The sequence below is a fragment of the Corapipo altera genome, unplaced genomic scaffold (assembly GCF_003945725.1).
Source record: "Corapipo altera isolate COAL_440 unplaced genomic scaffold, ASM394572v1 45, whole genome shotgun sequence".
NCBI lineage: Eukaryota > Metazoa > Chordata > Aves > Passeriformes > Pipridae > Corapipo > Corapipo altera.
The window spans coordinates 8512895-8539497 of NW_020884877.1; the positions used below are offsets into that span (position 1 = coordinate 8512895).

The 26603-nt window shown below is 48.1% G+C and overlaps 1 protein-coding gene across 3 annotated transcripts in view; it reads right to left on the bottom strand.

Moving 5' to 3' along the window:
• The window catches only part of NRP2 (neuropilin 2), an 88796-nt gene extending 62268 nt beyond the window's left edge, over positions 1–26528 (bottom strand). For 2 of the 3 annotated variants that reach the window (XM_027636914.1, XM_027636916.1), the window contains exons 1-2: positions 26309–26527; positions 14398–14575 (exon numbers count right to left, since the gene is read on the bottom strand). In XM_027636914.1, coding sequence (XP_027492715.1) covers positions 14398–14575; positions 26309–26381 — 251 coding nt within the window. In that variant the 5' untranslated portion in view covers positions 26382–26527. Of the gene's footprint in view, positions 1–14397; positions 14576–26308 lie in introns of all 3 variants that reach the window. The other variant, XM_027636915.1, reaches the window with a different exon arrangement.
• Positions 26529–26603: the final 75 nt, after the last annotated feature.

The window sequence follows — 26603 nt, forward strand, 5'->3', positions numbered from 1 at the left end:
ACCCAGTGCTGTAGGAGCACTGCAATTTCAGAAGCAAGTTTGAGACCGAGAAATATTTGCTTATTGAATGGGTGAATGACTTCCAACAATATATAAGACTTGGGAATATTGCAATCTGCTCATGGGCAATCTGCAAATGGAAAATTGAAAGAACAAATCTAGTAAATAAATCATCAAGAAATATTTGCCTCTCTGAGCTAAACCCTGTTTGGCTTCATTCACACATCTAACTGAGCTTTCTCATATTGTAGCTAATCCTTAATAAATCAAATGTTAAAACCAACCAAAACCAAGCCCTTAAGAGAAGGTCAGAGAATCATTTTTGCCAAATGTAAAATGAACATAAATGCATAGGAGTTTTATTCCCTAGTTAAAAAATCTTGGCCCAAGTCCTCTGCTCTTTATGAGGCAAAATTCTTTTTTTTCAGGTCATATAAACAGAGTGTGAATTGGGGAAGTATTACAGTTGGGAGATAGCTCCTACCCAGACGAGCAGAAACACCTACTTCCTTTCCACCACAGCAAATAAGCTTTAGGCTTTCAAAATGAAACACCAAAGACATTCAGTCCAAACTGTTAAACTTCCAAACTTCAGCAAGAATGTCAGCTAATCCCCACCACAGATTCTTTTGGAATCATGTGCTTCAGACATGTAGCCCTCAATCAAACAAACTGATAAACCCTGTCCTCCTCACGCCGGTTCGCTGGACATGTTACAGTCTAATCTGGCCAAACCTTTGCTCCTGTTAAGCTTAAGCATGGTTTCCAGACTTTCTTCTTCTCATGTGAAAAAGAAGGAGAAAAACTGTAAGGAAGAAAACCCAGCCCTGGGGGTGTTTTCTACTCTAGCCATTTCACTTTTGGGTAATTACAGACTAGGGCACAGCTGGGTGGGACACATTCATGCTGCAATGGCACCTGAACAGTCTCATACAGTGCCCAGCAATTTGCATTTCACTCATAGAACCAAATGCATGGTTTCAGTCATCATGCACCAACATCCTTCTGGCCTGACCTCTCTGGCATTACCTCCACTGGGCAAGCTGCCATCTCCAAGCACTTTCATGGCCACTTCTCCCCACCTAGGCATTGCTCCAATGAGTCAAGCATAAACATGTGAGGGCAGGGTACAGCCTCCATAGCCCATAAGTGTAATCAATGGATTAACCAAGTCTTCTTTTGTAGGGAAGGTGACCACAGTTGGCTGCTCCTCCAGTGGCAGGATATTCTCAGCTGCCGCTTGAGTAGGAAGGCCAGTGAATTGGTTTGAAACTGCCTCAAACAGCTTCCCGCCAGGGAGTTTTGAGACAGAGAGGCAAAGCTGAAGTACTTTTAACTGCCCAGACAATGGAGGTTGAGATAGAAGGGAAACACATTGCTTAGATGCTCTTCTTGGAGCTGTTTAACAAAATTAAACATTAAATGTACAATGCTTACAAATACTGCTGTGTTTTTATTACAGATTTTTAGTAGGAAGTGCTTTGCTGATGTTAAGAGAGCTTTTATTAACTAATTATAAAGCACTTCTAATGCCTGTATTACTCATGCTTGTTTGCTTGCTTTTTCCTCCAGTCAACCTCTCTGCTTCCCTGTTTTTCCTTTCTATTTTCCCTAAGTCACTTTGCTGCTGACTCTGCAAATGAGGTGCAACAAAGGCAAACGAGCCCCAATTGTAGGGATTATGAGATTATGAGAAGACCTTCACCTTTTCAGTCCTCCATGATCCCCTGGGGCCAGCAAAGACCTCCCAAGTGCCCACCCAGGCACTGCTGAGTCCCAGAAACACTACAAGCCACCTGGGGAACAGCTCTGGGTGCTCCTCTTCTGAGGGACAGGACCCAGCACAAAGCAGTTTTGTGACTCATACTGCTTTACACATAATAAACAAACCTGTTGCACCTCAGCCCCAGGTCCTAAGAGATGCTGAGTTCTTCCCCACTGAAACATGCTTCAAGGGCATTACAGGGACATTAGCTTAGGATGGGGAGAAATACAAACAACAAATTATTTATGTGTTCACAGTCCTCTCGTGAGTCCTCCCAACACACAAACTTGTGCAAGCCTTGCTTCAAAGCCTGAGGAAGGCTGGCTCCCCAGGCCAAGCTCTGACCTAGCTGGCAGTTTTCTCAGTCTCTTCCTAGAGTTATGATTTGAAGTAGGTGAGGACCTGCACTCAGCAAAGCCTAGTTTCCAAAGCTTGCCAGGGCTGGAGAGCACTGCAAGGCTCTAACCTGAACTTTCCCAATGTTTAATTTGGAGCTATTATTTATAGGCGTTTCCATGGGGCTCATGACTGCAGCTGGCAAACAGTAGTGATGGGATTCTTAAGAGACCCTGTGAGGTAGGAAGGCAGAGAGGAGCAGTGTCTGGCCCAAGGTCACACAGGAAGTTTGCAGAACAGCCAAGAATAGAAGCCAGCCTTGATTGGACAGATTATATTATATTATATTGGAGAAGTCTGGCCTAGATAGACAGAGACACAAGTAGGTACTGACTGCATGCCAACAACCCCAAATTTGGGAATGCCCAGTGCTGACTTGAGCCTTCAAGACCCCTGACCTGCTTGAACCATGTCACTGTGTCTTGAATGCATCTGCTGAGGACAGGAAGAGAAACTGCAATTCTAGTGAAATTCAGCAGTCATTAATACTCTGCAGGTTGCTGGGGAAGGTCTGTGCTTAGCCACAATGGCAGCTGCTAAATGCAATTGTTTCCCCTTTGAAAAGGTGATGGGTGGTTTGTTTCTCAGAAATTACTCTAAAAATGCATAAGGAGTTTTAAACACCCTCTAAGAACAAGAAGTTTCCTAAAAATTAAATAGCAGTTGCAGTATAAAGATAGTTAGGAAACAGTGAACCCGCATCTCTGCGCTCATTTTGCAATCAAGGGGTGGCTAGAATTAATGTCCATTATACACTAGCTGGCTCAGTCGATTTTTCTATGTCACCACCCATCTTCACGCTCTTTTGTATGCCACCTTCAAACCAAATCCTTATTTCATGAGCAGTTACACTGTGAAAGACAAGAAAACTTTTCTGTGATGTTTACACAATCTCGAGCAACTGCAGGACATACCTTTCAAAGGTTAAATTGTTCCAGAAGCTACTGAGGACTTTTAAATGATTTTTTTTTTCATAGCCATGATAGCAAAGGCAAGCACCACTGTTGTCTGATGAAGCAAGAACAATGAAGTTTGATCTTAGCTGCCAGCCCTTAATCAGGGTAATTAATTATAAATACAGCAGATGAATTGGATTCTCCTTTGACTTGAACTGGTTTTACACATGTGTAACTCATCATTTTAAGGGTAATCACTCCTAATTTATCCTGTGAGACGATAATCAGTCCTCGTAGACACAGATACTGATATAGATTTGTGCACAGACCTAAAAAGCCTGTATCACATTTAGCTTTAGCCAACTAAAAGTCCTCTGCTCTCAGTGGAAGCAGACTTCTCACACCCAGCTTGAGATGGAATTAATCATTCTTCTGCACTGACTACACAGGTATTTTAAATCACTCTCGGTGACTGGACCCAGACTTTGGGTGGCTGAACATCGGAGAAATGAACTGGGTCTCAGTCTGCACCTTTTGGGGCGGTTTTTGCCCATGCTGAGGCAAAAGATGCTCACAGAGCTTGCCCTTGTTTTGCCCTGATGGAAATAACTGTCTCTGGCAACAACAGAGAGAAATCAGCTATAATTCTCTGAATCTTAAGGGATTTCACTGGATTTCAGTGACTAAACTGACAAAAATCCAATGGCAGCAGGGGGAGAGCCAAGCTGGGAGGGGGGCGTGGGGTGATGGCACAGGCTTAATTGCTTAGGATTTCTCAGAAGTTTGTTTTGAATTTGTTGCATCCAATTATGTCTTGTGTAATCACAGTATTGTGGGGGGTTGTAATCATTATACTGTGCTTTGGATTATTGTATTATCTCTTAAAAAAATCTGACCAGAATTTCTGAGAAATGAAAAAAAAGCAGTTATCCAGTCAAAGAGAAAAGAAAAAAAAAAAGAAAAAAAGGAAAAATGAGAAGAAAACTAGAGAGAGGGAGAGAAAATAACGTTTTCAGATTGGAGAACTTCTTAAAAAATGCCTTGAAGACAAAAAATGAAAACTACAAATAGTCTCTATTTATACTCTTTGGGTAGTCGTTTTCACCCCCTTACAAGTGCCGCTGATGGCAAGTCCTTCAGCAGTTACTGCTAACTTAAGCACAGGGGAAAAAAAGTAGCCAAAATACATCTTGCAAAGGGAGCTGTAAACTGCTCCTGTGGCAAGTTCTGATTCAGGAGGGAATTTCAGCTCCTAGCATGCTGCTGCCCTCCCCTGAGACAGGAGAGCAAAGGCTCCCCCGCTCTTGCCGGGGCTTCCTTCTTCAAGCTGTGTTGCCAGATCGTTGTGGAAAGGCGCGTCGGAGTAGAGAAGTGCTCTCATCGGGGCATGTCTGGAAAACCTTTCGTTATATAAGAAAAAAGAGATGTGCTAATGTGCACTTCAGGGGTTTTCTGCAGGCTGTTGTTCAGGAGTTACACATGGCTGTTTAATTTTATTTCTGCCTCCAAAACCATCTCTATAAATTCCTCACACATCTATCTTTAGCTACAGGGGCCTTTTGTTGCAATATGTCTTTGGTATTCTTGGGGGGGGGGAAATCATGGTGAAATCAGGAATAAAATATATAAAACATGGTAAGAATAAGTCCCCTTTCCATGGCATTCTGCCTTCTGTTGCTGCTCTAAGGGAACTGAAGCAACTCACAACCCTTTCATACCCCAAAATGCAGGACACTTGAGAAAACACATTTGCACTTTTCTCCTTCTGCTACAATCCATCTGTGGAAAAAATTAGACTTTGGTTTCTATGTCATTTTACTGTCACTACTCACAGGCACTTGATCACTAAGAGAAATTAAAAAATGTATATAATAAACAATAACAACCATAAAAGGAGAATTTACTGCCGAAAAGCAGCAGAGCAGGCAGAGGGCAGAGGCAAATGCTTACTTTGCTCGCTTTGCAGTGGGGAGAACAGGTTTCCCTCTCCTGATGGAATCCAGTGCCCAACAGCCAAGGTAATGGATGGAGATGAGCTTGGGCCAGGCTGTCCCTGGTGGCTGAAGGTCTGGGGTGCTGATGAGTATTAGGGAACTCTCACATGGTCTGCTCTGCAGCCCTGTTCCCAGAGGAGCAAGTGATATCCCATCACACCTCGATGGTAGTGTCAGTCAAGGGCTTAGACACAACATGCATTGAAGAACAAAAGAGATGGTAAAACCCGGGATCAGATGGGAGCTTTGTAGCTGGGCTTTCCACTATCATTCATTTGCACTGGCTTTTTTTTTCAGCACAAAACTGAAATAAACACCTCGTTAAGCACCGGTTGTATAAAGGAGGTTGTAAGAACAGAGACCTGACCAGCCCTCCCTCACTCTCCTGGCTGTCTACATCCCTCGTTAATGAGTGATGGTCACCCTGGGACTGGCCCACCACAGGGTGGCTTTCTGACCCCACATTTTCTCAGACACAGCCTGTCACAGTCCAGCTCCTGCCTTAGCTGACGCACAAGCAAGTAAAGCTTTGCCACCAAGACTGGCCTTCAGTCTCCACTATTTGAGCGCTTCCACAAGCCAACCATGCCAGCTTGCAGTAAGACCAGTTTCTGAGGCAAACAGCACACCAAACCTGCTGATTCCTCCTTGAATACTGTATAGCTAGCACAGCACCTCCTAACTCTTTCTCCTCTCAAAATACGGGCACTTGCATCTCAGTGGCCACCTAAACCGAGCAGTGCCAAGGCTCTGAGCACAATCAATGCCAGGACGAGGGCGAGCGCTCTGCCATGCTACATGCCACACCCTGCTGTGCTTTTGCAGCAGCAGCGACCTCCCACACGGTTCTCAGAGGCAGCAATACCTATTTGGGCGTGTGGGAGTAAATAGCCACTGGTGGGGGCTGACTGGTACCCCTGAGACAGCAGGTCAGAGAGGCAGCCACACCGAGATGGAAGAGGGAGACAGAGACAAGAGAGTGGGATGCTGCATGAAGCTGGTTGGTACCTTTTCTCCTTAATGTGCTCTGAGAACACAAGGATGGGACCATCCCATTCCTGTTTCTCCCACAAACAAGGGCCCTGCCACTGCTTTGTTCAGAAAGATTTTATTTCAAGCAACCCTTTGTGTCACCCTCCCGTTCAGCCGTGGCAGTGTGTCTGCTTTGTCCTGCCAGCTCAGCCATGGAGTGTTTACAAGCCTCCCTCACCCTTCCAGGCTGTGGTTCAGCTCCATTGACACCGAAGGCAACAGACTCCTCTCTCGGCTTGTGATGAATCAATTACTTCCTCTGACACTCTATTACTATAGCCCTTACATCTCCAGATTGCAGATGAAAAGACAGGCTGAGAAGAGGGACAGGGAAGGGGAGAGGTCTCCTGAGGTCTCCTTCAATTGAGTTGTTGGACATCTGAAGAAATCCCCATCTGCCATATTTAAAGACACAGAGAGATGTTTTGCTCCTGAATGGCAGAAAAATCAGAGGGTTTTCACAAAAGAAAACCTAAGAAATCAAATGGGTCAAAAAACTTCAACAAGATGCAGTGAGCATAGATCAATGGTGAGTCAGTCCTCTCTGCTGATGGAGATCCCAGACCTTGTTCCTGCCCATGATTATCAGCCAAATATCAGTATTACCAAAGAGACAGTCATTACACCTTCCCTTTTCACTGCAAAATAACAATGTAAATGAAACCTCACACCAACATTTACAAAGGAGGAAGGAAGCTGAGCACATGCCTCAAACTCTCATGCTGCTGGTGGAAGGGGGAGGGTCCTACTCCTTGTTGAACATCTATCAACAACCCCAGCTCTGAGGGTTCCCTGGAGGTTTCTAATGCAATGAGCACTTCCCATGTAAACACCCTGCACACAGCAACGGCCTCGGCAGGCATGAGGTTGAGCACAGGGGCTCTCCCACCACCAGTGAGCAAGTGCTGCCTGTCTCAGGAAAGGGGAATTCCACTTCAAAAAATTAGGGGTGCACCCTTCCTCACACCGACCACAGTGTCTTCTGTACCGCTTCAAGAGGTGACATTTGGGGCAGTCACAGAACAAACATGGAGCAGCCACCCTGTCAGTTTCTGTGCCATTTGTAACAGGACCGAGACTTCAGCATAGGATTTCTGCTCTCAGACCCCATTCAGGCTCTGCTTCTAGAATTCATTAAACAATAACATCTCCGTGCCTGACCCAGTGTTACTTTAAAACAACACTATACAACTGTGCTGTAATTGCTCGGCAACGCTGTATGTAAATCCCAAGAATTCCTTGGGATTCAGAGGCAGGGGGAAAAAAAAACAACAAAACCCCTATAGGTTTTTCACTCTTTCTAATGATCTACTGATCTACTCACTAAGCCAGCATAAGGAAAGCTTTCTATGGTATGTTTGAACTGATGTATCAAAGACAGTTGCCTAAAACATCCTAGCTGTCATTAGTGGACCATGACTACTATTAACTTATAAGGAATTCCAGGATCACTAGACTGTGCTTTGCAACATATTATTACATTGCCATTCAATGGTGGTGTGCAGCTGCTTGATTGAAAGAAAACAGAGAACTAGCCTCAGACTAAAAACTAACCTCACCCAATTCCTTCAAATATGCTCTATGCTGAGCTCTGGCCAAAAGCAAACAAATTTCTTCTGTTTTTCAGTCAGCTCTTTGCAGTCTGTTCTTTTTATTTTGCATTCATATTTAACTGCAGAATTCACACCTAGCCAGAAAAGGCTGGGAACAAACCAGTTGTTGTCTGCAGCACTCTGACCTGCTCCTGTGTGATGCTGCAGTAGTCTTTGGAAGCAAGTGTGCATTGCACTATTGCTACCTAGACTGGGGTTTATGCCTGCAGATGCCCAGGTCTTCTTTATAAAGCAGGGAATTTAAAGTGATTCACCAGTGCAAGAACAGTAAATCAATAGCAGAGAAGCGGAAGAACCCAAATCTCACAACTCCCAGACCTGGTATTTGCTGGTGAATCTGCCACTCCCCTGTTACGGCCTGACAATAGGGATGATATCCATTTAGCTAAGGCAAACAGGTTTTACATAAATCAATGTAAAACCTCACACTGTTTTTACTAAGCTTTGCATCTGGTCCTTAAAAAAAAAGGGAATTTTTTTTTAAAATTAAATATCATTCTGGCACTCTCCTTACGTTCACTAAATCTTCTAACTCCTGCATCCAGACAGCAAATCCATGACATGGAAGAGCACTGCTAACCACACCATGCAACACAAAAAACCCTGAACAAGACTCATATCCCCACAGACATTTATTTAGGCACCTGAGACCCACCAGTTTGGGATGAGCTTCTGTGAATGGTATCACCTGGTGTCACACAGTGGGCTGGAGCACTGTTGCAAAGACAGTCAAGGGCCTCAGGCTCTGTTGAAAGCATGAGCACCTCAACACTGTGGTTTACAGGCCATTTCAGTGGGAGTGTACTACTGCTATCCTACTGCATCTGTGCTACAGGGGCCAGCAAAGATGCAAGGGGCTTAGAGCTGGAATGTGGCTTACAGTGTTCACTCAAAAAAGGCACACATTTCTGAGACTTTCAGCTGGATTCTAAACCCATTTAGTGAGGAGTCACCACAAGCAGCCCTGTGCTTGCTCCCTCTCCAGGTGCTGCGGGGTCCTGTTCCCTCCCTAGCTGTACAGAGAGGTTAAGAAGTGAGGACACCACTGCCACCAGCTCCTCCCCCGACAGCAGGAAGCAGGGGGAGAGGTCTCTATCTCTAGTGCTATTGTTCCCAGTGTCACCAGCTGGCCCTCAATTTGTCATCATGCCAACAGGAAACAAGGTGCAAAATGAGATCTGACTCCTACGCACCGGATGTTAGTGAACTGGCGAGACACAGGAGACCCCACGAGAGTGCATTTGGGGCCACCACCTTCTGCAGAGCCTGGAATTGGTCTGTCCTAGCAGAGAGGCTCTGGGGCACAGAGAAGCACAGTCACAGAGCAAGCAGAGATGGGCAGCACGGAAGAGAGAAGTGAACAGCTTTGAGCTGTTAACTCATGTGGCTGGTCCAATGCTGTCACAGCTAACCCATTCATTGATGTTCCATTTTGGAAAATGACCTGGGCTTGACGGGAATTGTGAACCATACAACGGATGCAGGATGGAGTTAAAGAACAGTAGAAGCTCATTTGAAGACAAGTTGAGCTGCAGTGTCATGTTACCCAGACTGAATTATTTCCTGTACGTTAGAAATGTTGCTTCTGGCTACCCATACCACAAATGTATGAGCAAGCAAATGCCTTCCTTAGCATCTCATCTGTGACTTCCCCTCTCTGCAAAGTTAAACTTGACTCCCTCAGTGCTGCAGGAGATGCAGTCACTTCCCTTTGCATCCTAGTGAAGAACACCCCCAATCCCTGGCATTCTGTAGTGCTCCAAATGTATTTCTCTTTTTCAAACATTTTCCCAATCTCAAGATGAACTGCATTGTTTCTAAAATGTTTACTAATAAGCTAATTATGCATACTTTTCAAAGCATTTACTAATTAGCTGTCCATAATTGCTGCCTTGTCTACTCTTAACCTTCACTGAAGGAAGGATGGCTTCTTGCAATATTATGCTCTTGTCTGAAGGAGATGGCAAGAGAGGCAGGCTGAATGCTGTGGCCACCAGCTGCCTGCCTGTCTGTGGGCACTGGGTCTGGATGCAGCTCTCCCCACCACCTGAGCAAGGAATTTGAGCCAGTATCTCTGCTGCTTTCTAGGAAGGTTGCAGAGCTGTTTTGTTTCAGTGCCCAGCTTCCTGGAAGCTCAGGAGATGGCCATGCTGCCCTAAGAGGCCTTCGCTGGCTGGCAGAGCCACATCTCGCCCTTGGTACCGTGGCGTGGGAACATCAGCGTGTTGCTGCCAGTGTCCCCTGGCAGGCAGTGCTCTGTGAGATGGGCGCTAGAAGTGTGCCGTCTCCCCCTGCCAAATCTTGGTTCCCTCTGCCCTTCAAGTTGGGAGCAGGGGTATCTCCTGGCATGCCTGCCCTGTATCCAGCACACACCATCAACATGCTGAACTTAGTTGGCATGTTGGCACTCTTGGCACCACTGTGGCACTTATTAGGTCACAGTGACAACTGCATAAAATTTCCTCACTACAGTGGCCCCAGTTCCTGTTTCTGGAAACCCTCACGGCTTGACAGTGGGAGCCAAAGGCAGGAGGAAGAGCCTGACTGCAGCTCTAGACTGTTTCCAATTTGCCATCTCCTGCCTGTTTTTGGAGTCACTGGCCCCCGTCTCCAGAAACCTTTGCCAGCATTTTGCATGTGCCACCAGAGGGGGCTGCGAGCCACGGCAGCGATCCCCCAAATCCTTCCCAGGCAGGGATCCCACCAACTGCAACCCAGCTGCAGCATGTGTTGCAAATGGCTACAGAAAAACCCGCTGGCATGGTCTGATTATCAGCCAGGCTTTTTTTAAAACAACAGCGTGCCTCTGGAGCAGATGTTATGACTCAGCTGAAAGGTCTTCTGCTTGCAGAGGAAGCACAAGTGTGTCCACTGCAGCTTGGAGGAAGTGTGGCTCTGCTGCGTGTGTACACCAACATCCCAGCACTCAACACTCAACAGTAGCAGGGCCCACCCTAATCCACTGGCAGAGTCAGCTGAGTGTGGCTGGGAGTGGCATGGTCAGTAGTCAGTAGCCTCCCTCTCAGGAGGGAGGTTTTAGTGGTCCAAAGAAGAGACCAGCAGCGGGAGGGTGGCACAAATGGAAAAGGTGATTGGTCATAAATGCAATGATTCACTCATAGCTGAGGTTTCTGACTTAGATTTTCCAAGCAAGCAGCGCAGACAGAACAGCAAAATGGCAATTAAGAAAGAGTGGACAGTTCAGCTACATGGCTGCACAACCTGGGGGACAGCTGCTCCTGCTGCACACGTATTGCAAATGGTTCAGGTCACTCCTGGGATCACAAATAAACCCTGGCATGCACAAGGCTGCCCAGCTACCACCATGCCACACAGGAAGTGGAAACATTTCACCACAGCAGCAGTGTGCTCTTTTCCACTGGATGACACTTCCCTGTTCAGGGAACACATACTGATGACATAGGGCTGCACTACCCAAGCAACAGCTGCACTTGCAGCACAGAGAGGAAGAAACAGCGAGCAGACGGACTGGTACAATTATTTCCGAATAGTTCGGCAGATCTTTTATCGGAGCATCGAACTTCCCTTTTGGCTCTGTCATTACTGCTGTAGCCCCACAGCTGCAGGACAGCACAAACAATGGCCTGGATCCCATATTCCCTGTCACAGCATGCCCACCCTCCCTGCAACAGGGATCCCTGCTGGCACAAAACAGTCACAACAGCAGGAGGAAGCCAATTTTCTTAACCTGGTGAGAAAATCCCAAAGCAAGATGCTTCCTTGGAGCACAGATAAAGGGCAGAGAGAGAGAGAGAGATGTTCTGGGGCTTCAATTACACCAAATTACTTCTTTCATGATGGTGGTGGTAGAGTGCAGTTACTTCTTAAAGCAGCTGGACACAGCTGAAAAATAAAAGCCCAGATGTGCCTCCAGAGAAAAACAGCAACAAGCAGCACAGAGCAGCCACCCCGACTGCCACTTCGGGCATCCATCCCAGGCTGATGCTTCCACCCCCTCCAAGCTGCTGAAGCTGCTCTCTGCAGTCAGCTCCTGCTCTGGCATCTGGGCAGCACCAGGTACGCAGTCCCTTCCGGCCAGCTGCTGGCTGAAGGGAAATCGCTGACCTTTCCACAGATGTCCCCAGGGTGCCTGGCACTGCACAAAACACAGGAGGAAATGCCTCCCATCCCAGAGGGAAATCTAAAGCAGATACAGGGAAAGCCAGAAGGGACACAGTAAAACTAAAAAGACTTTTGCGGGTATTTTTGTAGGCTTTTGAATGGATTTTAGGAATGTAAATGTTATGCTTCATGAGGGAGAAACTTTACCCTAATAAGGTAAAATGAAATGTCGAAAGAAGCAGCAACAGAGGAAGGGTTATGGTGTTTACCTCTGGCAGCTGGAAGCACAAACTGGCCCCACTGTTGCTCCAACAGCTGGCAGGTAGCAACATGAGAGCAGGGGGACCTTGTCTACCCACAGTCTAAGTGCCACGATGGAGTTCATCAGCCTGTCACCTTTGTATGAATGTGCTCTATATTAATGATGAGATGTCAAAAGGAGAGCCCTGCCCTGACACTATGTCTTTGATGTTGAACTCCTGTTCCTGTTAGGATTCCCACCTGCAGCTGCAATGAGGTCTTAGCTTCTTCATAAAAAACCCTCTGACACTTAGATGAGATTTATTACTAGATGGTCACCTATTAGTACTGCTTAATGCTCAAGCATTCCACTGTGTTAATATTTGTCTCCTTCTGGTAGATCACTTGGAAAAAAAAAAATCTCCCTCCTACCCGTTTCCTTCAGACAGTGTTTATCACACACTGTTTTCATTGTTTTGTTATGCTTCCTATCAAGCACTGTCCATGAAGCTCTTTCAAACCCACTCCTGTGCAGTGCTGGCTCAGGGGAGCAGGCACCCTAACACAGCTTGACTCGCAGCTCACAGCTGTGGCCAGCAAAAGCTCAAGTGCACAGTGGACGAATCCTGTTTCACTAACGGCTTCCTTGTGTACATACACACAGAAAGGGAAAGGATGAGACCACATAGCAGCCACCTGGGAGATTGCCACAGTAAAGTAGAAAGCAGCAAAGGGACAACATCTCCAGTGCTCGGGCAGTCCTCCAGCATACACCACACCTGCAGCTTGGGACCAGGCACTGCTCTCTCAGAGGCAGCAAAACATGGCAAAAGTTGTCCACAATGCTCAGAGCGAAAACTGACAGCTTCCCACAGGTAGAGGAAAAACCAGGCGGCCATGGGCGTTTCCATCTCTCTGACCAACCTGGCTTTGCTTGCCTGAGACCTTAAAGAGGCAGAAGCTGGAGTCCCTCCTGCTCAGCTCAACCCCCGCCCTGCACACAACATTGTCCTGGCCAATACATACGGCATGTCCTGCAGACTGCAAATATAGGCCTATAAAGCTTTTATTACCGTGAATTTGGGGCAACTGCATTAGCTACGAGAAAGCTATGCAATTCAGCTTGTGCAAACAATAATAAAATCTGATGGCAACCATCATTCTCACATACACTGCGAGGTCTTGTTGTGTTCATCTATGCCCACATTAAGTCTTTCTCTACCTTATCTCTTCTTTATACACAGGCCTGATCCTGCGAAGTGCTAAACGCCTTGCACACACAGTGACTTCAGGGAGAGTTCATGGTGTTCAAAGCCTTATTAGCCCAAGCTCTATCTGTAGGGGGTGACAAGATCCCCAATGACATCAATCAGTACACCTTAATTAGAGTTTGAGGAGCTATGCTGATTTTTTGGTAGCTGAGGATCCAGCTCTGCCTTTCATAACCTTCAGTACATCAATCATCAAACCCATGCTGAATTCTTTGTTCACCACAGGGCTGATTCTGCAGCCCCATAAATGCTTCCTCTGTCCCTCTGTCCTTTCTTGCAAACAGTTTCCCTCTCCATATATAACCCCCTTTTAACCAACAGGAACAGCGTGTCTAGCAAGACTGCTGTGTCAGGCCTGTTTTAGGAGATCCCAAGCTCCCTCATGCTCAGGCATCCCTGCAGCTGCCTGTGGATTCCAGATTAAACACACAGGTTTATATGTCCACCGAGACCATGTTATTAACTCCGCCTTTTACAGTGCCCTTTGATGCCATTAATTATTCTTTACTAGTTGTTAATTGTTTTTCCTGGACATCTAGTTTCTGAATCATTTCTTAGGAAAAAAAAAGAAAATAAGCAAACAAAACCAACCCCCCAGTTTGCCCAACATAACAGAAAAAGCATTCTGGGAAGTCAGATCCAGCCCAAACAGCTCAGACCCCCAAGCCTCCAGCCTCACATGGCCCAAACCTCAGTCTCCAGCTGCAGGGCTCTCTCTGCCGTACCTCTGCCTATTTACAAACCAGGAAATTGCTCTGCTCTCCCAGCATGGTTTAAAAGCAAAGTGAGGCCACTCTGACACAGAAAAACAAGCAGCCTTTTAACCAAAGTCAAGGTCAGCTTGAAAGCCAGTTGGCTCTTGCTTTCAAGCTATATCAGGTAAATTAAGAACCATCCAGCGTATCATCCTATGAGTCCGTAGCAGCATCTTACAACCTCACAGTCAGCAGAGGCAGCTCTTGCTCCTGAAAGGCAAGGAAATACAGTGCTATGGGGGCTCAGGATGATGCTTGATTTCAAGTGCAAGGAAGCATGAGACCCATACCGCTAGGCAAAAGCAGGAAGAGGAGGTGACTGTGTACTAGAGAGGAAGAGGAAGGCTCTTACTTGCAGTCATGTTTTTCGATTTCAAAGTGAGGGTTGAAGTTGAGAATTATCTTCTGGTTGGATTCAGGAGCATAGATGACCCACTCACAGTTCTGGTGGGAGGGGTAGTCATTGGGGTACCCTGGGGAAGTGATGTACCCAGCATCCTTGGAGTTCAGGCGACCCCCACACGGTTGAGCTGCAGAGACACAGAAGAGAATAAGGCATTGAAACAGGTTCTGGGCATCAGCTGCACACAGCACATCCCGCCAGACCACTGATAGGGGTGGTCTGATAAAGACCATTCTCCAGGCCATTGACATCCCTTTGGTACTCTAATATTTGATATTAATCTCTGGGCAAGAACAATTATTCTACAGAACAAACATATGCCTTTCCCCTCCACCTCCTGCCACACTTACATACCACATTTCACACAGACCAGAAAAGAGAAATGAATGCTCTTGCCAAGGCAATTACTGAGCCATAAAGTAAGAGACAGATTGATATCAGATCATCTGGAGCTGCCTCATTTTATCCCTTCTTTTGCCTCCTTTGCAAGCTGCTCTGTGGCAGTCTCCCACAGCTGCTTCGGGAGACACCAGAATTTGGACACGACAAATTCGATCCAGCTGCAGAAGGGCAGAAAGCTTTGCTGCTCCCAGGGAAGGAAACTGAGGCACATCAGGGATGATGGCGAGCCCAGGCCCACTCACGTTGAGTGGCAGAGCTAGGGACAGCATCTGTCCCTCCTGGTCCCAGCCTGCAGCCCCATGACAGCCCCTCTCCACTTGCTGTGCTCTCCCTCCCCAACCTGCCTGCCCCAACAAACCCATCTCAGCAGACTGGCCTCCTGAAACCTTGCAAGCAAATCCAGCCATTGGAACTGCAGACACAGATAATCAGCAGTGGTGGTTTTGTGGGACTAGCCCACAAATGGCTGGCAATGGCTGCGTGGTGAGCAGAGGAAGCTCTCTCAGCTTTGGGCTAGAACAGGCTCTAGAGGGTGATTTCATAATCAAAAAAACATTTAATCTCATGAACACTGCAAATCAAATTTATTACTGTATTACTTGCTGAGAGGAAAATCTGCATCATGGGGTCACTTGATGATGCACAGCAAATCCCAATAAAGCCCGTTTTTCCATGGGGCTCCCATAGCATGTGTCCTGCTGGCCCCCCTCCCCTGCCACCACCCTGTCCCAGCACCACAGCCCTGCAGGCTCAAGGGCTGCTCACAGAAGACAGCATTGCCTCTTCACACCCAGCACAACAGGCAAAAAGCACCAAAATGGACAAAACCTCCAAAAAAACCTAAGTCCCTCCATAGGGCAGGCTGGCAGGCATACAGGGTGACCCTGGTCCTGCATTGTGGAAAGTCTTTCCCCTCCCTGACAATAAGTAATGGGGTATAATACGGGATGCAAACCCTCGTGGGTTGTCTGCACTGTGAGGCTGTCCCCTCAGCTTCCCCACAGCCCCGGAGGACTCAGGATGCACAGAGGGTGTGAGTGGGTGTTCCTGAGGCCCACATGTGCATGCTCTCAGATGGAACCTGAAGCACTTCCCAAACCCCAGGGGAGTCAAGGCACAGAGAAGAATCACTCTTGGCGTAGGAGAGTAACCACACAATCCAGATCCCATCAGCTCTGTGAGCCAAGGGTCTCCACAGTGCTCCCCACTGCCTTGGTCCTCCAGGATGTTCCTGTCCTTTCACAGCAGCACTCATATGGGCTCAACCCCATGCTGCGGGTCTGGCTCTGTTCCTCTGCCATGGGGTGTGACAGGCCCCAGGGGTGTCTCCTGGCAGGCTGTCACAAGTCCACCCACTCTCAGTAGGGACATCCCTGCCTGCCTTCAGACTGCCTCTTGCCAGAGCCAAGGTGAGCAGAAGGAGTGAGGCAGGACCCCTCAGTGGTAAGGCTTCCTCAAAAAAAAAAGCACTTTGAATAAACAACCTGCTGCCTGTACACTGCCTGCAGAAAATGCACGTGTCCTGTGTGAAAAAAAGGGCAACAGGAGGGCCCTTCATGGGGCAGCAAGGCTTCCTTTGACATGAAAAAGCACTGTCTCAGTTTTCCCCATGTTTTTCATGCCCTCTAACACATTCATTCTTCAAAATAACTTTCTTCTCACACACCCAAAGGCAGCTCTGCAGCCTTCCCTTTTTTCTTAAAATAATTCTGCAAGTATCCTGAAAAATATGAGAGGAAAAATCACAACACTGCCACGATGAGCTGAGAATACCAAAAAACATCTGGTTTTGTTCCACAGGAGAGCTTGCTCAACACACAAACATTTACAAACCTACGTTCTTGCACAAATCGCTTCTCTCAGCAAGGCATATTTGCCCACACGTGTCTATGTGGGTTTGGAGGGAGAGAGAGAAAGAGACATTCATATGGAAAGAAGAAATTCACGGACTTGTTGACATCAATGTACAAATAGACGTGTAATTCACACTTCACTCATGTGCGCACTTTCACACCTTCTCATAAAAATTCACACCTCGTTTGCACACATGTCCACCCCCTCCAGCAAAGAAAAATATTCAAGCTGCAGATTATTTTTCTTGGAAAGGGCAAAGTCTCGAAACAATGAAAATACAGTCAATCCTTCCACACCTCATCATCCCCTCCCCGTCTCTCCAGCTTTCACACACATGCTACCCGCTAGGCTGATACCACCAACATCACCCCCCATTCAGAAGCTGCTAGCCCCTTACTCACACTGGATACCGTGAATACCCTGTGAGCCCTTGCAACTCAACCAGTTGGAGGGGAACTGCCATGTTAACAGAGGTGTCAGGCTCCAGCTTGCTCTAGCTCTTCCCTAACAAATGAACTCAGGAGCAGAAACAGAGTTTTACACTGACCTTGAAACTTCTCCCTTACCCTGCAAGGCCATCACAGTGCAGCAGGACCAAGCTAAGGAAAACCCTAGGCTTGATCCTAATTTCAGGTCAGCTTGGTGCCCAATCAAAGCACTAGTGCCAGTGAGGACAGCCTGAGTGAGAGGGGCTAGAGCCCAGCTCTCTGGAACTGAGATCTCTCCAGCAAAATGGGGCAAGAAGGTGAAACCACTGAATGAATAGGAGCACCAGCCACATCCCTCAGGTGTTCAGATACCACCAGGAATATGTCACCATCTTTCTGAAGCAGGTAAAGTCTCCCACCAGCAGGAAAGGTTATCTGTGTCACTGAGAGGAACAGATTTTGTCCTCTCATTCATCCATCCACAGGAAGATCCAGAGAAATGAAAGGGGCTACTTTAGTACAGCACAATAGCATACTGGGGAAGCTGGGGCTTTTTAGAATTATCTGAAGAGGCAAAATGACTTTAATATCTCTGTAATTGTTCTGTCAGGCCTTTCCTCTTTTGACTCACTGGTATCCAGCAGATGAACATTTGCAACAACAACAATAAAAAAATCTATCACTATGCCCACTGATGGGCAAAGGGTTTGCCTCAACAGTAATGCCAACTACTGTTTTTCTGTATAAAATATAGCCTATTTAGTATACAGTAGAGAGTGAGTGCCATGGCTACTGCTCCGACTGTACGTTCTGGAAGCAAGACGTGCTCCATAGCTAATGGGCTCTGGCAGCTTTTGCCAGCCCTAAATTCACTTAATAAAATTAAAATTAAATTCTGAAGTACAAGCCAAGCTTGCCAGGTGCGTGGGACATCCCATTGCTCAGTAAGCAAAATGTAGGCACTGAAAGCAAATTGTTGGGGCCCCTGCCAGTCTGCAAGGTGGAGGGGCCAGTGGAGTTCTGTGCTAATGGCAAGGCCACAGGAGAGCAGTAGGGCTCCTCAATGGAGGCTATGGAGGTTGACACTCCCAGGCAGTGGTGGAGCAGGCTATGTTCAGGATGGAAGATCTGCAGATCCCCTCTTTTGTTAAGGATCACCACATAACTCATATTATCCCTGCAACCCTCTCCTTGCAGGACCATTTCAACAGGGTAACTACACCAGATGATGACAACCAAGCCACAGGGATGGGAAAAGAAGACCTGGAGAAGTTCACAAGGGGTGGTGGACTCCTGCAAATGCTGCAGTGTACAGTGGGCAACTTCAAAGTTTCCCGTGGAGAAGGGTATCAGCAGTCGAGTTCCTCAACCTTTGCAAGGGGCAGACACCTCTTTCTCTGCCCTAAACTGCTGAAGGCATCCAGGCTGATTAAGTCTCCTCCTGCCTCCCCTAGGCAGCAACAAGCAATCATCACTCAGGGGACCCAAAAAATAACAGCCAGGCCCCAGGAACCTTCACCCACACTTGTTTTTTTTTCAGCTCTGCAGCTCATCAGGTGCATGCTGAAACCTTAGGCTGGGAGCAGGGCATTCTCCTACTTAAATTTCCTGCTGATTAAACCCCTCTGGATTTTCCTCACCCCAGGGGAGCAGGGTTCACTGTTATTGTTGGACCTTCCACACAGAAACTAAAGCCAACTCTGCCTGTAACAAAAATAATCATCACCAGAGGTCTGTTTCACAACAAATACACATACTACAGCCTCTCAAGAGCTTGTAGTGTCCAGCACAAAACTATCACATGTTTTTATCTGCTGAGTTCAGTTTACTTTGGGATGTCATTCAGGGCTGTGCACAAAACTTAAGGTGTTCTGGATGCCTCAGCAGCAAGCAGCAGCATCACTGTGCTGCTTGAAAAGAGCAGCCTTTGAGGATAGCAAAGGAGCAAGGGAGAGAGATCCTGGGAGTTCCACAGCACAGGAATTCCACTGCAGGCGGATGCACCAGCTAACCTTGTCACTTCTCTTCCTCACATGAGGCCCTCCAGCCCAGCTCCACACTCTCATTCAATCACTGCACAAGATTTCCATGTCCCAGGATTCAGCACTGGGCAGAGGAGATTTGCCCTGCCGACCCTCCAACAGCAAAGCAAAATACAGGTCCTGGCATGCATGACCCACTGCTCTCAGAGCTGCTGAACTTGGCTTGAGCCCTTGTGCAGGAAACCCTGTGTTTCAGTCCAGTTAGAGTAAAACAGCTCTTCAAGAGGCAGAGTTTTTCAAGGTCCATGTGTGCCCAAGCACTTTGCCAAATCCCAGTATGGAGGAGACAAACAGACCTCTTCTGCCAAGGATTCATTACCGTTAATGTTTATTCTGCATCGTTCCCTGAGCTCTGACCCTGGCTGGGCACAGCTAATGTAGCAGAGGCTCTCGCCCCAAACTACATGGCACAACTTTAGCATGAGGCATACAACTTTTGTATGAGCCCTTGGATATAAATGATATCGCTTAGCAATTGGCCAAGGAGAGAGACACAGTGCAGAGGAAGCTAATGAGATTAGTTATTTTATCCCCAGTAGCATACATCATTTTAGCAGAAGCGTGTTTGCTTTGGATTGTAAGATAAAGCTTCAAAGGCTTCCTGAAAAAATTAATGGACAAACACACCCAAACACAAAGCACTTACACGCACATTTCATTCCAGAACACTACTCACATCCACATCTTGGGATTTCACACAACCAGAGAAAGTGCCCTGAACATTTCATTGAGTACTTTTACCAGTTTAACTAAAATTTCACTGAAAAGTAGAGGCACGGCAAAGCAGAACTTAAAGACTCCTTTTGTGATTTGAACTAGGATTTTGTTCAGCTCGAAGTGTCTCAAGCCTGTCACAAGACAAGCTCATAAAAACACTGACTGGGCTTAAGCAAGAAAGGAACGCACCAATCCATCAGTTGAGGAATGCAACCATTTGACTGCTTCCTAAGGCAACTGGGAAGGGATGCAATATATTCATTTTATAGTGCTGGACAGCAGTGAGAGGGGAATACCGAAAAGCTCACCAAATGGAACATTTTAGCTGTGAACCTTCACAAAATGGAACATTTTAAATTATTTTTAAAGAAGAGAGTGTTGAAGCAGGGAAGAGAGAGGAGGAGATTTGGAGACTTCTGATACCTGCACTTTTTTTGCCATGTTAATCCACAAAAGAATTAAGTGGAAACCTGAAATAGAGACCTACTCAAGCTTCACCGTGGAAAATGAGAGGGCCAAATCCTGCATGCAAATCCAGGTAATTCGCTTTGAAATCACTGGAGTTCAGCTGATTTCCACCCCTGTGGTTCCGGACAGCCTTCCAGGGGCTGACATCACTTTGTACCACTTGAGCCAGTGACAACCTTGACCTTTAAATGTCTATCCTGTCCACCCCTTCTCTTGTATCTTTGATGAGATTTTATATCCTGTTTTTACATGGTGCCACCTTCACTAACTTTATTATTTGTCATCTTATATCACAGACAAATGCAATTCCAATAGGGCAACCACCTTAATAGTGTTAGCCTTATATAGATACATGTGCACACAATTCTCCCAGCTTGCCTGCGAATGTAATTGGTGGGTCTAGAATTACAACTCCTGGCTGCTCCAGTAATCATTCCAGAGAGCGTGCAAGTGTGTGCGTGCATATGCAAGGAAGGAGGATAACTGCATTTTGAACTTGGAGAAATCCTTCCTGCCTCTCCTGCCTCAGTGTTAGGCTCCCAAGGGTTTTAACTCTCATGGAAACACACTGCCATCTCCCAGGAATAGGTGGCAGCTTTAGGAGACGTTCAAGCTGCAGGTCAGGCAGTTTCTGAAGAAAACTCGCCAATACTGCGGGCAGGGAAGCAGATTCAGGGAAGCTTGAAGGCTTTTTCCATGGCAGCCTGCCACCCTACCTTATAGGATACATTACGAAAAAAATATGAAGATGAAACAGTTTGCTGAGCCATCCCTGTGAACGCTGCCAATAACAGACTGGTTTGAGGGCCATGGAGACAAGAGACATTTCTAGTAGCACACATAAAAAAAAGATTCACCTAGGATTCCTCTCTAAAGAGCTTCAGGCTTGATGAAAGGTGTTCAATGGCTCTGAAATACTAATTAGTATTATTATTACAAAAATTCTAAGAAGAAAAAAAAGCTTATCTCTCATCTCTCCCCACATCCTCACAGCTTCCTCACTTTGAGTCATCTGTCAGGGTCCTGACATTCATCCACTCTGAAACCGAATCCTGCTTTTCCCCGCCAGGCAGTGGCAGTTTACTCCCGTCTCTTCCCAAGGCAGCTGGCAGAGCCCCTCTGAATCCCACAACACCCCTAGCTTGTCCCTCCCTCCCAGGGGCCCTGTTGGAGCCTTAGAGCAAAACGCGGTGCCTTGGCTGCAGTCAGCCCCACAGATGGGACAGGAGGGGAAGCAGCACCTTTGGAGCCACCTGGGAAGAGCCCCATCGCAGCTCCCTCCACGCACGCTGCTGAGCAGCAGTGGCTTCAGCCTTTTGACAGCTTGCTCAAATCCAGCTACTGCTGAGCCTCACTACTAGCACCAAACTTATTGCATATTCTGGCAAGTGTTTTAAAAACACATTGTTACCTGCTGAGCACGTATTCAGCAGTAAAACAGAAAGAGAGGAAAGTAGGAACAAGCTTGGGGGTGCGCATGAGAGAGAAAGTTGCTGAGGGGCTCTGGGCGTGTCAGGGAGAGTGCAGGGAAGGGAAGGATGCAGAACCGTGTGTGTGTGGCAGGCAATAATGCAGTTTCCCCCAGCTGGAGGGCCTCTGTGTGAAAGAGGAAAGGTAGAGATCTGTATGCCTATGAAGAGAGAGAAAAAACTGGGGAGACTCTGTGTGTGTGTGTATGTGTCTACATGCACAAGGGACTAGGGTTTTCCTCCCTCCTCTTCTCACACACATCCTTTAAAAACTAGGGCCCAAAGGAGCCTTTCAACAAAACGTAAGCAGAGTAAAAGGACAGTGTCCTTTTGGCTTCACCATCTGCCTAGGAGAGACATAGAGAAAGGCAGCACTTCACAGCTAGGGCTGACCCACCAGAACAGCTGGGCAGATGTTCTGCCTTTGTCTCAAATGCACGGAGAGAAATGAGGGCAGGTTTCAAAGACCTGGAGCCCAGCACTTCATCTCTGGAACCCTTTTTCTTTGACTCATCAAGTATGAAGAGAGAGGAAGAAGCATTCAGACAAAAAGTCCCTACAGCCATCCAGCCCTGCAAGTAATACTTCAGGCTATTCTGCATGCCAGCTTGCTGTTTGTACCCCCTTTCCTGACCTGTTTGGGAAGAAGCTGTCTCACCAAGGCTGTGGTTGGAGCCCCCACCCCCCAGCATTACCCTAGCTGTCCTCCCCAATGCATTTCATGGGCACCGCTTGCACACAGAAAGGGTTACAGATCCAAGTTGTGATTCCAAGTGTTTGGCCCTGTGCCTGCCGACCTCGTGCTGACAAACCTCTCCATGTCTACTCTTGTGTCTTTTCACTGCACAAGCATCAAACCTGGCGCAGGATCTGGCCTTCTGAGATTGCGATTTGGCTCAGACAGGGAGCAGGCTGACCCTTTGATTCTAAGTGTGATTAAAACCACGCTACTGTAGCGCTAAGCCGTGTGCAACACTGTTAGCAACAGCCCTGATTTATGTTGTTGCTAGTATTGCGGTTTCCACCAGGGTGTAGACAGGGATTTCGAAAATAGCCCAGCTACCTCTTTGTCTGTATGTGTATTATAATTAGAAGTGTGTCAAAGGGCTGTTACAGAGTGAGGATAGAGCTGGAAACGTTCACACCCCACTTCTGCCCCCACCTCTGTGCTGACACCATCAGTCCCAGCTTGGGTGTGTGCAGGCACATCAGCTCTGCACACTTCCCGGATTAGACAACTGTATTCCCGAGACCCCATGGGGACACAGTGGTGGTGACTTCACCACACAATGGAGAGCAAGTTTAGCAGCTTCCAGTTTGCTCTCAGGCTGCTGCAATCTGCCCCAACCATCATGGCTAAATGACAACTTTTTTTCTATTTCGATTTCAGATAGGATCACGGGTCTCAGATGTAGACGATTTATTTTCCTAGCACAGCTGGTCTGTCAGAGGTCACATAATTTGGCAGCAGTCCCAGTGCTTAAAAATTAATTTTTCCTTATTAATACAACTGGGGGTCCCACAGGATAGGATCCCAGCCTTATCTGAACCTGACAGCTTCCTAAACCCCATGAAGGATGCTTTCTCCTCTCAGGCTATCTGCAGTACAAGGCCACCATGTCCTGGAGCCTGGCGGCACTGGAGGTTTCTGCTAGGAAACCAACCCACCCCCTGCCTGGAGCAGCATGCTGCTGGGACGGGAAGCGCTGCCTTCTTGGGCCCAGCAAAGCGGGTTGCTTTCTCATTTTAACCTTCTAAGCCTTGCATGAGGTACCAAACAGAGTAGGTACTGGGAAGGAGGCTGGGGGGGGGCAGAAGGAGCACGGCAGGGAGATGAGAAGCACCTCTGTAGAGCCCTCTGGGACCAGTGTGCACACTGTCACTCCAGATACCACACACCATGATTTTCTGCAGCAGTAAAATCAGGAAAACAAAATGCACCATCCTAACCTGGGTCAGAGCCCCTCACTGAGCTTGTATCAGTCGTTTTCAGTGATGTTCCTGACAACTATCTGATTCCTAGTCTAAAAAGGCTTTTGTTCCCAGTAAGAGCTGAGTTAACAGCACACGGGCATAAGGCACTACACTCAATGCTTGTGTGGGTGTGTGTGTGTGCATGTTTGTATGTGTGGCTGTGAGCCTGCTTGGCAGCAATTTGTTTTGGTCCCCCTCCCCACCTTGCTACATCTCCTAAGTAATTACTAAAAATATTAGCTTTTAAGTAAACTATTTGGAAGGCTTCAGAGTGAGCTTTGCTCGGAGCTGCATAAACATCATCTGAACGGCTCAGTACTTGGGTCACTCAAATCTGTTACTTTCGTACTTCATTTCTTTTTACGGGAAAATGAATAACACACAGCCATCCAGCCTTCAGATTTATCTTCCCGGGTCTCCCACCCACTCTCCTCCATGGTTATCTCAGGGTTTGCTTGGCTACATACAAATTGGCAGCTGCCCTGTTTATCTCTTACTGTAGAAATATTGCATGAGGGTTTTTTCCATGTGGATTATCATATTATTGTCTATTAAAAACGTCTCCCCTCTCTACTAACCTCCCTTAGGGAACCTAAAGAGGGACTTTCATAATGGGGGAAGGCTTTCAGATACACCAGACTGAAACATAAATCCATCTACCTCTGGCATGTTTTCTTTCCTAGGCTGGCTAATTTACTGGAGCTGAGTGTAGCCTGATCGAGGTTTGCGTCCCATTACCCCGTACTTTTGCTCGCTGCGCTGGCAACAAAGTCATTTGACCGGGTTTGCAGCCACACAACATCTCGGCAAACAACCGCTGGTGTCAGCCGCAGGGAGACAACTTCCTTGCTGGCTCCAACACCATGTGATGCTCTGCTTAGCCGGGAAAACCCCGCGTTCAAATAAACACTTCTTACAGCGACTGAATGGCCTCAGAGACATGGTTGGCTCATAAAACCCTTCCTAGTTAGAAGTCCTGATGCCGGACTCACTCCAAGATATAAGGAGGTGCACGCATGGACAGAGATACGCTCGAGCTCAGCAGTCAAAGGGATCGCAGTCAGGCTGTCCAGTGCACCCTCAGGAGCCAGCCTCAGGTTACAGCCCGATCTGCCACAGCACAAAACCCACTCCAGTAGAACAGACACTGCAGCAAGGGCCCTCTGAAAAGACTGTTGCACTCAGCAAGTGCCTCCTAGGACACTGTCCTTTCTCTTCATCCCATCGAGTGCCTATTTGTTTTCCTACTTGAACAAAAAATGGGATTTTTTTCTTTCCTTTATAACCATAAGGAAAGAGGTGATGCCAACGGGCAAGCGAATGTGTGTCGGGAACGTCTGTGTTTCGCTGCTGCAGAAAAGGGGGATTTTCTCAGGCAGCAGAGACTCTCCCACTTCCCTTGTCAAGGGGGAGCTGCTGGCCACGGAGCTCCGGGGCAGCAGAAGGCAGAGAGGCAGGAGAAGGCACACCACACTGCCATCATCTAACACTGCTCGGGTCAGACCGCGGCTCAGGGCCCTGAGCCATGTCCCGAGGCCCCGACTAACGGGAAGGCAAAGCCACAGCTCAGCAGCTGCTGGCTTGGCACCACCGTCTTGCCAGGAAGCTCCTGGGTTGCTGAGCGCAGAACTAGCCCCCAGAGAGCAGTGGACGGCATATCCTTTTCCTCTAGGGACTACTCCAGGTCGGGACCCTGCTGCTCCCATTAGCCAGACACAAAGCCAGTGCCCGAGGAGCACAGGGCCCAGCCTCAGCCTGCTCCTCTCCTGTCCCCATGCCGAATTAACGCAAAGACCGAGGCTTCATCCCAGCGCCTCCTGACAGCCCAGCCTAGCTCTTCAGCGAAGACCAGAAAAAACACACTCACGCCCCAAAATCTGACACGAAACCGCCTGGTCCCGGAACAGCCCGGCGGTTGCAAAGTGAGTGCAGGTCCCGCACGTACTGCGGGCAGCCGTTCCCGGAGGGCTGCCCGAAGGGTGCCACCACCGCTAAGCTTCGCCCGCTCCCAGCGCAGCCCTGCATGGCTCCGGCTGCCTGCTCCCTACCAGATGATTTTGATTTCTCACCTAAAGTTTCCCGAGGTTGCAACCGGGCACGCGGACGCGAACATCCGGATGCGGGTGTCCGGGATGCGGCTGGTCCCTACTGTTTTCCCACCCTTCCCCGCAGTCCCCCAAAAAACCAATACGCAACTTTCCAATGCGCCTCCGTCCCCTCGCCCCTTACACCGGGCGATGGGAGCCGCGCGGTTACAACCGCTGCGTGCTTTACCGGGGGGCTGCGGCATCCCCGCCCCGCCGCAAGCACGATACCCCCCAAAACCCAAGCTGCGAAAGCTGCGTGGTGCGGCCAATCCTTCATGTATTCCCTAAATTTATTCCCACGCAAAGCGTCTATGCGTGCGCCCGAGACCGCGCCCGGGCACCCAAAAGTTGGGCGGACGGGGAGGGTTCCCTCGCCCACCCGCGGCTGGGCACATCCCTCGTCCCGGAGGGCGCCTTACCTGTCTCTGCCGTGCCTCCGGCGGCGGGCAAGCACAGCCCTAGAAATCCCCACGCGAGAAGAAACGTATCCATCCTTCGGAACAAATTATATTTATAAAAAAACAACCACCAAACCCACAACACACGACCCGAGGCTGCGGGGCCGGGCTTCGCCTCCCTACCCCGGGCGCGCCGCGCCGCGCCCCGCGTGGGCGCCCCACTGGCGAGCGGCTCCGGCGGGGCTCAGCGAGGGGCGGCGGCGCTCCCCGGGCCGGGGCTGCGGGGCGGGCGGTGCCGGCGGAGCGCCTCTCCCCT